The sequence below is a fragment of the Odontesthes bonariensis genome, chromosome 16 (genome assembly GCF_027942865.1).
Source record: "Odontesthes bonariensis isolate fOdoBon6 chromosome 16, fOdoBon6.hap1, whole genome shotgun sequence".
NCBI lineage: Eukaryota > Metazoa > Chordata > Actinopteri > Atheriniformes > Atherinopsidae > Odontesthes > Odontesthes bonariensis.
In genome coordinates this window covers 36,558,175-36,572,639 of record NC_134521.1, presented here as the reverse complement: position 1 = coordinate 36,572,639, position 14,465 = coordinate 36,558,175, and the positions used below count along the sequence as shown (strand labels likewise).

The following is a 14,465-nucleotide window of genomic DNA, read 5'->3' as shown; positions in this document are numbered from 1 at the left end:
TATTTGAACTGATGCAAGATGAGGAACCATAAACGTAAGTTAACATTTATACGGGTTAAAACAGGATATCTAGGATGATTTCAGTGCATCTTCTTTTAATTTTCGAAGTAACGCTTGTGAGAGAAAATTAAATATTCAAATATGGAGTGAAGGAGCATAAAACAAGGTCAGAATCCCGAAAATACTTGAGTATTTCAGGCATAACGCTGGCTTAGCACCATCAGGAAGTGGACCACAGCATTGGGCTTGCTCCTGATAAATCAGCTCGATTCCAGTCTGAATTGACAGATTTGTGCAGATTCAGACCACTTTGAGACCAACTATCATCTTTGTGTGGTAACAGTTTAGTTTTAGTACCGAGTCAGTGAGCTCCTGCTGATCATGGGGTGTCCTTCATACTTTTAGACTCATTAGAATCATTTCTTCCAGCCTACTCCATTTGAACCGTTATGGAGCCAAAACATTTCTGGGCTTAAAATGACTTAAAACAAATAAAAATTCACTCTTCACAGAAAAACAACCAAATGTTTTTGGAGCCAAAATCTTTTAATGGGTAGAAACAAAACTGTGAGGCAGAGGTCAGTGCTTTGAACAAAATCTCATAAATAAACCAATCATTCCAGGGGAGGCGATGACAGATCCATGAAAAAGAACAACTCGACTAGCAGAACAGATGACGTCACTCGGCTGGGGTGCTTCAGGGGGCCGTAGGCAGGAACATGTCGGCTGAAGGTGAACTAGCCCTGCCAGTACGGTAACATTGCAGCTTCTTTAATTTGACCTTTAACCTTTCAATGAGGACATCCCGGCTCTCATGATCTCATCCACCAACAAGATGTTAGTGGCGATCACCGTGCTGAAAACAAGCAGACGTTAAAAATGGATGAATACAATCATTTCAAACATTTCCACTGGCTTTACGACTCAAACGTGCATCTCACCATGAATGGAGAAGCTGTTTCTTAACGTTGTAATTATCCCACACGCCTGCTTCCCCTGCCACCATCGGCTCCCCTGAACAAACAAACAAGCTTTGATGTTTGGCATCATCTGAGCAGGTGTGAGGATAGTTAAGGCTGGTTCAGAACAGGTGGACTTCAGATCACTGCTGGGGTTCTCACCTGTGCTTAGGTCCACTCCAACAAGCTGACCAGACTCTTTGTACTCCATCTGCAGCTTCAGCAGGGTTTCCTGTGAGTCATAGCCAGAGTTCTGGGCCAAAACCTAAAAAGGACGATGCAGAAAGATCAATCAGAATCTGCAGATTTCTGCCCGATTTGTGATGCAGGATGAATATAACAGAACAGTTCTGCAGCATGCTGCAGTCACCTGAATACAAATAGCTCACCTTGGGAATGATCAGCAGAGCATCTGCAAAGGCCTGGACCCCCAGCTGAGCTCTGCCCTTCACATTGGGCTTGTGTTTCACCAGGGCATCTGCTACAGCCACCTCGAACGCACCGCCACCGGACACCACGCAGCCTGGGCAGACAAACGTCAAAGGGCTGTTCAGAGAACCAACACGCCTAACCAGGCAGGAGCAAAACCTTTCAGAAGAAACTAAATGTTCTGATCAACTGAATACATGTCAGAGAGACAGAACTCTCCAAATGTAGAGGAAAAGACCAGAGTTGCTGTAGCACAGACACAGGAGACCAGAGGGAGCCACGCTAGCACCCCTGGGTGTTCGCCGTGCAGGCAGGAGAAACAGGACAAACTGACCAGGTTCAGTGATGCTCCATGAGTGAAATGCCTTTAAAAAAGCCCTTTACTCCACTTCTGTTTGTAAAGATCTTACCATCTTCGATAGCATTCTTCACGGCGCGCAGACCATCCCTCACGGCATCTTTGATCTGTGTGAGGGTGTGCTTGTTGGGGCCCTTCACCAACAGGGTCACTGAGCGAGGGTTCCCACACTTCTCTATGAATGTGTACTTCTCCTCTCCCTGCAAACAACAAACAGCTGAGCCATAAATCACACAAACAGACTGTAGGGGGAAGCTAAACGCGTTTCCTGCACGAGATACCCACCAGTGTGTGTTCATAAACCACGCCAGCGTGTCCCAGGCACTCGGGTGTGAGGTCATCCACTGAATTCATAGCAATGCCACCACAGGCGAGGGAGAGCCTGCCAGGGGAATAACACTGCATGTAAAAGGTGCTTCCAGGGGAATAACACTGCATGTAAAAGGTGCTTCCAGGGGAATAACACTGCATGTAAAAGGTGCTTCCAGGGGAATAACACTGCATGTAAAAGGTGCTTCCAGGGGAATAACACTGCATGTAAAAGGTGCTTCCAGGGGAATAATACTTCCATGGTCCTGCAGGACCCAGGCAGGTCCCAGCCTGCCTGCTACTTTCAACAAGCTCAAGGTTGCCCTCTTGTGGCGAAAAAAAAGCTGTAACATTAAGGGACTGCAGGCAGTCTTGTTACCCTTTGTCTTAAGCCGCTTTCGGACAGAGTAGTTATAGGAACACAGTTATCAGAACTGTCCTACTCGAATTTCGTTCTGATAACTGTCCTTCTGTTTCAGTCTGCATTCGCACATGAGTCGGGACCTGATAGGGACTGATGCGCCGCGCGCAGCCGTCTGCTTCAGTGACGTGTTAGCCGTTAGCCGTTAAGCGCTACATTCAAACACAAAACAAAACCGGTAAAAGTAATTAGAGAAGAAAAAACACCACCAAGAAGCTAATATGGAGAGCGGGGAGGCCACCGTGTTCATGGTCTGCATGATGGTGATATTAATCATGGACGATCACATCAGGCGTCTAACATGGAGGCTGGAAAAGCTCACAGAGAGAGTCAGGAGATACTTTTTCATTTCATGAAGGAAGAAAGGAGAGCAGAGCGCTGCAGACAAATGAGACCACTGTAAGTTGAACTTATTAAACACCCGCCGGTTGTGTCCTTGTATGAGGAGACATTTCAGCCGTGATAGCATGACATGGGGCGTAGCTACCGACCACCACACACCTCCGTCAGATGCGTTCTATAGAACCATGAAAAGACCCGACCTCGGAGAAGGAGCTAAATAGTTATAGGAACTAAGGGAGAAAGCCCCGAGTTCCTGTATGTCCGAACACGGGAGAAAACGGCCCCGCGGATTAAAAGGTTATTAGAACTGCCAAAGGTTCCTACAGTCCGAAAGCGGCTTTATTTACCAAAATGTGTTGAACGCCTACAGTTTTACACACATTTTCGGAGTTGCACACCTAAAGATCCCTGGTCAGTTTTTTCTTCTCGTAGAGGACATAAATGCTGCTTCAGCACAGGAACCAAAGAACAGAAAACATTTGGAACTGGGAAAGTCTTACCGCTCCATGTTCCTCCTCTTTGCTCTGCGCAGGGCAACAATGCCCTCCTTGGCGAGGGCATCCAGAGAGAAGGGGTCGATACCCTGTACAGAACAGACTGGGGTTAACAATCGTGAGCAGAAAGGATTCCCTTTACAGTTTATCCTGATCCGCTGAATACATGCAGGGGAGGAGCAGGCCCCCCTGATGCAGAGGTACAGATCAGAGTTACTGTGGCACAGATGCATGGGACCGGGGAGAGCTACGGTAGCTTCCCCGGGTGTTCACTGTGCACTTTAAACCCATCAACAACTACCAGCAGGTACCTTCTGGTTAATGACGACGAAACCCTTTTCATCCCCGGGGCAGACTTTCTTTTTCAGGGCAACGATCTTCTGAACTCGATCCTCGATGAACTTCCTTTCTGCTGACACCAGCTTCTCCCGCTCCCCCGCACTCTTGTAGAAGAAGCCAGAGTTGACCTCCGTCTTCTCGTACTCCAGAGAGACGTTACACGTCAGCACGTAAGCGTCCTCCACCCTCTTCTTCATGTCTGGGTGTCGGGCTCCGTGGTCCAACACCAACCCTCTGATCAGCCTGCGAAGGATGAGAGGCAGCGTTAAAGGGATAGTTCGCCTCTTTTGACATGAAGCTGTATGACATCCCATATCAGCAACATCATTTCTGAACATCTTCTTACCCCCTGCTGCGTCCTGTGAGCAGAGTTCCAGCCTCGTTTTGGTATTTGATGAAGGTAGTCCGGCTAGTTGGCTGGGGTTTAAAAAATAAAGCGTTTTGCTTCTCAGAACAATATGCGTTCAACATAGTAAAACATTTGCATCACAAAATGGTTCAACAGGAAAAAGTCAGACCTCACAATCGCTTGGCCCTATTTTCTCTCCCTTCGTATCACTGTCTGCTGCCGCCTGCCGACAGCCACGCCTGTTACGGTGTTTGCTGCTTGGAAGCATGGGACTGCTCGCTCTGCACCATTTTATGATGCAAATGTATTACTCTTTGAACGCATATTGTTTTGAGAAGCCAAACGCTTTATTTTTTAAACCCCAGCCCACTAGCCGGACTACCTTCATCAACACCAAAACGAGGCTGGAACTCGGCTCACAGGACGCAGCAGGGGGTAAGAAGATGTTCAGAAATGATGCTGCTGATATGGGATGTCATACAGCTTCATGTCAAAAGAGGCGAACTGTCACTTTAAACTTTCTCACTGAGGATGAGAGGCAGCGTTAACCCGTCTCACTCTGAGGCTGAACCGCTGATACTCGCTCTTAAAAACTTACTGCGTGTCGCAGTCGGTCTTGTGCTTCATCTCCATGATTTCCACCATATACAGGTCGATGGGTTCGTTGGGTTTAGCGATGGCGAGGACGGCATCTACAACAGCCTGCAGACAGACAACTGGATTAGGATCACACTGAATATCTCCAACATGTTCTCACTGAAGCACGGTGACTTCTCAGGTCCTTTGTCCTTTTCAATAAGTAAGAAGCGTCACATTTAAAGTGCCAAAGAGACAGATAAACGACCTGACTTTAAAGACCAAGGCGGCCGTTTCCCCTCCTGCCGTACCTCAGTGAGCAGGTCTGCCAGCTCCGAGTGGACTTTGGTCCTCAGGGAGGTTCGTGCCACGTGGATGAGCGTCTCTCTGTCCATTTCCCGAGTCACCTTCAGTTCTTCCAGGACAGCCAGGGCTTTCTCTTTGGCTGCCTCGAAGCCCTCAGCAACGATTCTGGGATGCAGACCCTGCAGCACCAAAGGGATTAAAAAGATCCAGTTCAGGAGATGTTCATGAGAGGTGGAACAGCGCTGCACGGGCCCGCGGCGTCACGCCCTCACCTCCGACACGTAAAGGTCAGCCTGCTTCAGCAGTTCACCGATGATGAGGACGTTGGAGGTGGTTCCGTCTCCCGTGATGTCATCCTGCGCCGTGGCAACCTTAGCAATCAGTGACGCAGTTGGGTGCTGAATTTGCTGAAAAAGAGACGGAACAAAGTCTTTAAGAGGCAACAATCCGTTCTGGTGGTCAAACAGGACTCCGTGTTCAATTCACAACGATCATTTTCAGCAACTCCTCAATTAACCTGGGATTTGTCCAGTAAAAATATGGAATTACTCAAATAAAACATCTAAATGTTAAATGTGCATCACAGCAGAAAATGTGTCAACGTTAATATTTTAATTCCAAATTAAAAATAATTCATTTTCTAGGAGTTCAGGTTTCATTATTGAGTCCTTTAATAAATCTAAAGTTAAATCTATCATCAGATGACGAGATATTTCATAAATATGGACACTGAATTAGCTCCCCCATTTAAACAGAACAAAATGATGTTGACGTGTGATGAGTTGTCCTGAACGTACAACAACAACAAAAAAAAAGACTCAAAAGGGTCCACAGGCCTAATTCTCCTGCTGCCTATAAATACACAGAGAGGGAAAGTTCACAGCAGGTTCACCCGAGCAGGAGCAAAACAGTCAGTGAGACTCTGGGGGAACACAACTGCTAAATGTTCCTTTTGATCAAATCCTAAACACTTTACATCCATTTTGGGGAGAAAATCTAATAAAATATTAACTCTGACTGGACTGGACACAGCTAAGCATTTATCCTAAATCAGCACCGACACCGGGTTCAGTGAACATGCCTGCAGATAATAACTGTTCAGGTGTGAGAACATGAGCTTTAAGCCTCAGAGGCATCTGTGGGGCTGAATGAACTCAGGATTACAGCACACACACACACACACACACACACACAGCTCAGCACTTCCTTACCATCTCGTGTAACAAGACGTTGCCATCTTTGGTCAACTTTATGTCTCCAGCACCAGACACCAGCCTGCAGGTCCAAACAGCAAAGCACAGAAACTCTGGTTCAACGCATATTCATCCCAATACGTTTCACACATGCAGCTTTATGACCGGGAAATAGCCAAATTAATTACTTAATTAATATGTACAGAGAAATGCGTGCAGTCTGGCGCCTGCTCGCAATTACAACCGACACATGAAAAGTGATTAATGTCTGGATTACATCAGCAGGCACCGAGCAGCGAATAGATATCAGTGTTCAATAGAGTTGCTCATCAGTCCTGAGAGCTTAATAGAATAGAAAAATACTTTATCCCCCACTGGGGGAAATTCAAATTCGTCAAGTAGCTCAACATTTTTTTAAATATTTACAATGATTGTATTAACAACAATAAAACAACAATACTACTACTACTACTACTAACTAACTAACTAACGGCGAGATTCATGTCAAACTGCCTTCAACTTTATGACTGCGCCTTCAGATTTAGCGTTATGGCTAACATGCTAACGTTAGCTTAGTGGTCGTCGGAACGGATCACGATGACTGGGCAGGGCAACGTGCGCAGGGAAACCCCTTAATCACTGAGCAAAGGAGGCCTCAGTTAGATTTATTAAAGTGCCGGATGTGATGGGCAGGAAGGACTAACTTTGTAGCAAGCACAGTAGGTGGGGACAGACTAATAACTGCGCCAACAATTTGCCGGTAAACAGCAGACGATGTTAGCCACTTAGCAGTGAGTTAGCATAGCAGGCGTGCTGCACAAAGAGCTCCGTAAGCACTCACATTTTCATGGTTCCTTTGGGTCCCAGGTTACTCCTCAGCACGTCCTGGAGCCCCCGGGCGGCACTGATGTTCACAGCCAGGGCGGCCTGGGCCCGGGCCACCTCTGCCTTTGGGTTCAGCGCTTTAACAGCAGACATCACGGAGCAGTACACCAGCGGAGATGAGCAGAAAGTCACGCCGGCAGTGAGAAGGCTGCTCGGTGTCGCGCAGCTCCAGAAAGGGAGGCGCGTTCCAGAAGGCTCCAGCACGTGTTCCCGTGCTGCCTTTAAGGGAACACACGGGTGTAGGACATTCGGCTTTTACAACATCTTCGTTCACACAATGAATGTGAGACCATAGACATAATTAATATATATACATATTATGTCTATGTGTGAGACTGTGCAGTTCTTTTCTCAACTAACCGGAGTAGGCGAGAAAGCAACAGAAGTAGAAACTCGGGCTAAAACTGATCCATTTCAAGGCTAAAAAGCAAATAGACTCCTCTGCATACGTACGGTTGTTATTGGAAATAATAATTTTAACCCTTCCCCAACAATTAAAGTTAAAAATGATTTTCCTAATTATTGTGTAAGGCAGTGATTTCACTGTGTAAGTTAGCCTGTACAGAGTTCCTACGCTCCTTAAAGGCAGCAAAAGCCACACCTTTGACGACGCATTAATTACAATTTACAAAATCCAAGTGTGTGATTAAAAGTGTCTGATTAAACACTTTAATCTTTCCTTTCCAAGCTTATTTGAATCCAAGTTGTATAAATGTACTTCTAAAATACTACGAATAAGTTCAGTTTGTGTATTGTACAAAAATTGTAATGTACTTAGCCGCTTGTTCTGTATATTATTTTTGCTTGGAATAAACTAAACTAAACTTTAGGCTCCATTTAGTCTGATGCCTGGCAGTGTTGTGTGGTAACCCCCCCCCCCCCATAAAGAGTGATGCTTGGCATCGTGTGCATGTGTGCACGTGTGCACGTGTGCAGGTATCTGTAGAACACCACGCTGGACACAGGATCACACCAGTCTTTTCCGACTTTTTCTTTCCAATTCATCAGAAATTTAATTAAATATATACAACTAATCTTATTAAAGCACTGCATTTTACATTTACCACACAGACATCTCTCCTGCCCACCAACAACAGATGGTTATGATGACCTCACTCATGTAGGAGTGATCCCATCTCCTCCAACCTGACCATTAAAAAACCAACACAAAAAAGAGCCTTCCCCCGTTAGAGCAGCGCTCACCCAGCTGTCTACACCAGTCCTCCTACAGTATTAAAGAAGGATTAACACGTTTTCTAATCATTTCCGTCACCGTGTATCTCAGCTGGCAGAGCCACAGGTGGCACCGCGCTAACAGTTAAGGAAGAACGGGGTCAGTTTAAGAAAGGAGACAACATGATATTCAGAGATCCTCTGGGATCTGACGGGTTCATCAACGCAGCCAATGGAGGATGGATCGGAGCCTCGTAAACATACGACACTTTTCTACGGTGGACACACGTGGAGTGTTTTTCTTTGGGGGGAAATGACGGTGACTGTAACACTTAAGCGCAGCCGCCCTACATGGACGGTGACCTGGGAGCTCTGAACCTCGGTGTTTCAGTTACTGGGGGCAGCGTCTTCCGTCCAGAGCTTCCACGTCACGTTCACATTTCTCCTGATTCCACAGGGCGGGCCGGTGAAGAGGAGGCAGATTATTCACATTCAACACGCTCAGTAACTCAGTAATCACTGTAACAGACCGTTCAAGGTGATCGTTATCAGGGAACAACAGCCCACACAGAGAGGTGGAGGAGAGGGAAAAAGCAAAGAAACAAGAAAAACAGAAAACAGAATCAGGTTATGCCGACATCCCGGCAGTGCACGCTCTGACGGTTGTTACGCTCTGCAGATCAGAGCAGCTGGAACAGCTGGAGCAGCGGCTGCGGAGTGTTACTTCAAGGGCGAAGTCTTCAAGGGAATCATTATTCTGGATTCCATGTGCTGAATCAGAGGGACTGTGGGGAGGAAAAGAGCAAGTTTTAGCTTCACAGCGCTCACAGAGAATTTGTTGGGCTGCTTTGGTTTGGTGTTGCCATACAGTCAGAATCTTCTGTTATTAAGGCCCGATGATACCCAACCTCTACCTTTAAATCCTGATTCACCTTTTCTGTTCCTGATGTTTTATATGCTGAACAGATCTGCTCACGACAGCTAAAAGGCTATTTTTCTCATTCTGTTAACCCATTGAGGCCGGGAAAGCATTGCCGCATTTCTACCTTTAAAGCCGGGGGCGCTGTTGCGTTATTCTACCTTTAAGGTCGGGAAAGCGTACACGTCTTTTTCAGACGGTAGCGATTGTGAGGAGTTTCTTGGCTTTGATGATGCTGATGAACGTGCTGACCCAACTGATGGAGATTTATGGCTAGCACATATGTTTGATGATGATTTTGAAGGGTTTGAATGTGAGTGGAAGACTGACAATTACCACCGTAATCGACGGAGAGATTTCAACCGCACACCAGGGGGGAAAGTCGATTTACCTGCAGATGCCACACCGTTGCAGGCATTTAATGATATTTTTACTGAGGAGCTTTGGGCGCATCTCGTTTCCGAGACGAATAGATACAGTGACCAGGTACATCAGACTCCAGCTCGAGCAAAGATGGCAAGGGGGTCCCACGTAACTGTGCCGGAGATGAAAACGTTTATTGGAATATGTATGGGCTCCTTGTGCTGCCAGTACGAAGAGATTACTGGCGATAAAATAAATAGATAAATAAATAATTTAAATATAAAATTAAATTTTAATTTATTTTATTACTGTTTTCTAATTGAAAATAGTGCTGTTCCTGCACTTTACTTTTTACTTTTTCTATTTTCGTGAAGGTGTATGTAAATAAACTCAATTTCCAAAGAAAGCCACAGGTGTAAGCTCTCAACCAATTTTTGAATTTTGTTTCTATCTGCAACAGAGGCTGAGAAATCAATCATGTAGTTGACGCAATTGCTGAATTTCCAGAAACACTTCAGGTTTTAGGGGGTCTTTCTGAAATCGCCCATAGGTTTTACAGGCATTCTTTTCCAGGCGTTTTAGGCCTAAATGGGTTAACTGCAGCCGGTCGCGGGACCAGTTCTGCCGACTCGGATCGCAGAGCCGAACACATTTCAACCATCTCACCATTTATTCTCACCGTATGAAACTACTCAAATAACAAAATGTCAAAGCTGGTCCAGGAAACGCTGCATACAGGAGCTGATACAGGGCCGATACAGGAGCTGATACAGGAGCTGATACAGGGCCGATACAGGAGCTGATACAGGAGCTGATACAGGGGCCGATACAGGAGCTGATACAGGGCCGATACAGAAGCTGATACAGGAGCTGATACAGGGGCCGATACAGGAGCTGATACAGGGGCCGATACAGGAGCTGATACAGGGCCGATACAGGAGCTGATACAGGAGCTGATACAGGGGCCGATACAGGAGCTGATACAGGGCTGATACAGGAGCTGATACAGGGCTGATACAGGAGCTGATACAGGGCCGATACAGGAGCTGATACAGGGCCGATACAGGAGCTGATACAGGAGCTGATACAGGAGCTGATACAGGAGCTGATACAGGGCCGATACAGGAGCTGATACAGGAGCTGATACAGGAGCTGATACAGGGGCCGATACAGGAGCTGATACAGGGGCTGATACAGGGGCCGATACAGGAGCTGATACAGGGCTGATACAGGGCCGATACAGGAGCTGATACAGGGCTGATACAGGGGCTGATACAGGAGCTGATACAGGGCTGATACAGGAGCTGATACAGGAGCTGATACAGGGCTGATACAGGAGCTGATACAGGAGCCGATACAGGGCTGATACAGGGGCTGATACAGGAGCTGATACAGGAGCCGATACAGGGCTGATACAGGGGCTGATACAGGAGCTGATACAGGAGCCGATACAGGGCTGATACAGGGCTGATACAGGAGCTGATACAGGGCTGATACAGGGGCCGATACAGGAGCCGATACAGGAGCCGATACAGGGGCTGATACAGGAGCTGATACAGGGCTGATTCAGGAGCTGATACAGGGCTGATACAGGAGCTGATACAGGGCTGATACAGGAGCCGATACAGGAGCTGATACAGGGGCTGATACAGGAGCTGATACAGGGGCTGATACAGGAGCAGATACAGGAGCTGATACAGGGGCTGATACAGGAGCAGATACAGGGCTGATACAGGAGCTGATACAGGAGCTGATACAGGGGCTGATACAGGAGCTGATACAGGGGCTGATACAGGAGCAGATACAGGAGCTGATACAGGAGCTGATACAGGAGCTGATACAGGGGCTGATACAAGAGCAGATACAGGAGCTGATACAGGAGCCGATACAGGGCTGATACAGGGGCTGATACAGGGGCTGATACAGGAGCAGATACAGGGCTGATACAGGAGCTGATACAGGGCTGATACAGGGGCCGATACAGGAGCCGATACAGGGCTGATACAGGGGCTGATACAGGGGCTGATACAGGAGCTGATACAGGGGCTGATACAGGGGCTGATACAGGGGCTGATACAGGAGCTGATACAGGAGCAGATACAGGGCTGATACAGGAGCTGATACAGGAGCTGATACAGGGCTGATACAGGGGCCGATACAGGAGCCGATACAGGGGCCGATACAGGGAACGATACAGGGAACGATACAGGGGCCGATACAGGGGCCGATACAGGGACCGATACAGGGACCGATACAGGGGCCGATACAGGGACCGATAAAGGGGCCGATACAGGGGCCGATACAGGGGCCGATACAGGGGCCGATACAGGGGCCGATACAGGGGCCGATAAAGGGGCCGATACAGGGGCCGATACAGGGGCCGATAAAGGGGCCGATACAGGGGCCGATACAGGGGCCGATACAGGGGCCGATACAGGGGCCGATAAAGGGGCCGATAAAGGGGCCGATACAGGGGCCGATACAGGGCTGATACAGGAGCTGATACAGGAGCCGATGCAGGGGCCGATGCAGGGGCTGATACACAGCTTCACCTTTGCATCGGGCAGCCGTGGCGTCACTTTCGTGGTGTTTTTACGTGCCTGCTGCTGGTCAGCTCAGCTCATAAAAACGTCCTTTAATAACATCGTTCTGCCTTATGATCCAGAGCAGGGACAGCAGAGTTAAGGCAGCCGAGTCAAACTCACCCGTGTAATACACGACCTCGTCCCAGCCTTCACGCTGCCAGGCTGCGTTTCTGATGTCTTCTCTGGACTGAAGGTCTTTGTAGGCTGGAAGGACACACACGTTAGTCTGACTCGAACACGCACATCCTGCTCCAGTGTTCACGGAAAGCACCTCATGGTGAACAAAGTTATTCACTCATCGGTTTCGTGGCGTCCTCAAAATCTGTGCTCACCCCATAAGTGGTGAACCGTGTACAGACTTCCGATCTGGGAGAAGAAGCCTCCCACTGCCTCCTGGTTCTGCTGGCGAATCTCAATAGCACGAGCCCTGCGGGTTTTACCATCAGCTTTGTTCACATGGTTGCACCCATCATCACCAAAGTACAGCTTTTAATGCTCAAATGGGACAAACTAACCTGCCCTAAATAAACCAATGCATCGAGGTCAAGAACTTTAGAAAATCTAAGAAAATACTGAAGGAAAACATCTTCAAATGGTCCTGAATAATGACTAAATGTATTGTTCCGACTCTGATTGATTCATGGAGCTCTTAACAAACAAAGCTCTGCCTTACCAGTAGTTTCCCCACTCGATCATCGTCCCTGGCTGAAATCACAGCGTGAAGAAGGCAAAGGAGGACAAGAAGTGAGTCATGAGTCACCAAAACAAAGGAGTGAATGTGATGGAAGGAACACGGAGACAGTTACCCTGAGCTGGTAGGATCGCAGCTCATAGATGTTGGGTCCTGGACGAGGGACCGGTTCGTTCCAGAAGCTGAACTCCAGCAGCAACTGGTTCCTGCGGGACAGCAGCATCTTCCCCCTCTCTGCCCTGTACTCCATGAACCCCTGCAGCCAAGAAAAAACCCTCCGTCTCTATGAGAGGAAGTGCATCTGGGAGACGGCATCATTGGGTCACGTGTGTTAGCGTAAGTTAGAGCAAATGACTGATCTGGAGCAGCCGGGATGTTCTGGAAGCCTAAAGCCTGAGTGGCACTTCTGATAAACTGAGAAACATGAACACCTGATGCATTAAAGAAACTATGTTTGTTTTTCAGAACATTCCCCACAGATTAAACATTAAAAACATCAGCTAAAGTCTTTGTAAATGAGCTCCAAACAGCTGGAAAACCAACGATAACGGTGGAGAAACAGGTGGCCTGCAGGTCAGCGGCCGCCAGCTGGACCGATCTGAGCTCCCGTTACCTTATTCTGCCGGAGTTTGCTCATGACTTCGGTGAGAGCCGGGTATCCTCCCCGATATCTCCACAGGTGAACTGGAACAGAAGGAGCAGAAGAGCCAGAAGTGAAGCAGCTCCACATGCAACTCAGCAGAGACCAGCGGAAGCTCCACAAAGCTAGCCTTACTTAGTATTAGATCTGTGTCCAATAAGTCACTGTTAGCTAATGACTTCACACAGTTTAGATTTCCTTTTTCTGACAGAAACATGGTTAACAGAGAGCACAAGAGCTGCTGTTCTTAATGAAACAGGGGAGGGGGGGGGGGGCTGCCTTATTTAAAGATACATTCCAGTGTAAAGAGATCTCATTTGGTGAATTCACTGCTTTTGAATATCTGAGTTTTATTTTAAAGGGTGTTCCTAAAATCCTGTTCTTAATCATTTACAGATCTCCAGGATACTGTGCAAGTTTTATTGATGAATTTTCTGAATTATTGTCTGTTATTTCGACTGATTTTAACCATTTTATCTTGACCGGGGATTTTAACATTCACATAGATAATATGACGGATGGTACTGCCAAAGAATTTTCTTCTGTGCTGGACATGTTTGGTTTGTGGCAGCATGTAACAGAACCAACCCAACTTCGAGGTCACATTCTGGACCTGCTCATTTCTAAAGATGTTGATATTTCTTCTGTTGTGGTTATTGATTTGGCCTTGTCTGACCATTTTTGTATTTTATTTGATTTACATATTACTCAGAATGTTCAAACAACCAGCTTCTCAGTTAAGAAGAGGTACATCAATGAGAAAACAAGTGCTTAGTTTAGGGAGGCCATAGTTATGTTACCAACAATGAGCGCAGAGTCTGTTGAAGGACGGCTGGATCATTTCAACTTAAACATTTTGAATGTAATGGAAGCTGTTGCACCGATAAGAATCAAGAGCACCTTGATCAAACAGAAAACCCCATGGAGAAACACCACTACGGTCAAAAACCTGAAAAGAGAATGCAGGAAAGCTGAACGTAAATGGAGGAAAACAAAGCTTCAGATTCACTATGAGCTGTACAAAGAAAGCCTCCGTAGTTATAACAATGAGCTGTGCAAGGCCAGACAGCTGCATTTATCTGAAATGATTAATAAGAATGTCAACAATTCTCCAACTCTGTTTGCTATGGTTGA

The 14,465-nt window shown here is 47.0% G+C and overlaps 2 protein-coding genes and 2 non-coding genes across 4 annotated transcripts; all 4 read right to left on the bottom strand.

The window, feature by feature from the left end:
* Positions 1-525: 525 nt before the first annotated feature.
* On the bottom strand, positions 526-7,145 carry cct6a (chaperonin containing TCP1, subunit 6A (zeta 1)). Its single transcript, XM_075487024.1, has 13 exons — positions 6,917-7,145; positions 6,094-6,157; positions 5,155-5,289; positions 4,888-5,061; positions 4,599-4,702; positions 3,624-3,894; positions 3,319-3,401; positions 2,032-2,128; positions 1,799-1,946; positions 1,349-1,482; positions 1,122-1,224; positions 942-1,014; positions 526-856 (listed from the first exon to the last, which is right to left on the bottom strand). Exons 1-13 carry the CDS (start codon positions 7,051-7,053, stop codon positions 784-786), a joined length of 1,596 nt encoding a protein of 531 aa, XP_075343139.1. The 5' UTR covers positions 7,054-7,145; the 3' UTR covers positions 526-783.
* LOC142402348 (small nucleolar RNA SNORA22) lies at positions 1,563-1,698 on the bottom strand. Its single transcript, XR_012773350.1, has one exon. It is a non-coding gene; the product is annotated as a small nucleolar RNA SNORA22 (small nucleolar RNA).
* LOC142402349 (small nucleolar RNA SNORA22) lies at positions 3,456-3,592 on the bottom strand. Its single transcript, XR_012773351.1, has one exon. It is a non-coding gene; the product is annotated as a small nucleolar RNA SNORA22 (small nucleolar RNA).
* An 802-nt stretch (positions 7,146-7,947) lies between the features above and the next one.
* LOC142401557 (protein NipSnap homolog 2-like) lies at positions 7,948-13,436 on the bottom strand. The gene is made up of 6 exons (XM_075487025.1): positions 13,305-13,436; positions 12,807-12,947; positions 12,674-12,705; positions 12,333-12,427; positions 12,121-12,204; positions 7,948-8,918 (listed from the first exon to the last, which is right to left on the bottom strand). The coding sequence occupies exons 1-6, from the start codon at positions 13,419-13,421 to the stop codon at positions 8,854-8,856; spliced, it is 534 nt and encodes a 177-aa protein (XP_075343140.1). The 5' UTR covers positions 13,422-13,436; the 3' UTR covers positions 7,948-8,853.
* Between the last annotated feature and the right edge of the window lie 1,029 nt (positions 13,437-14,465).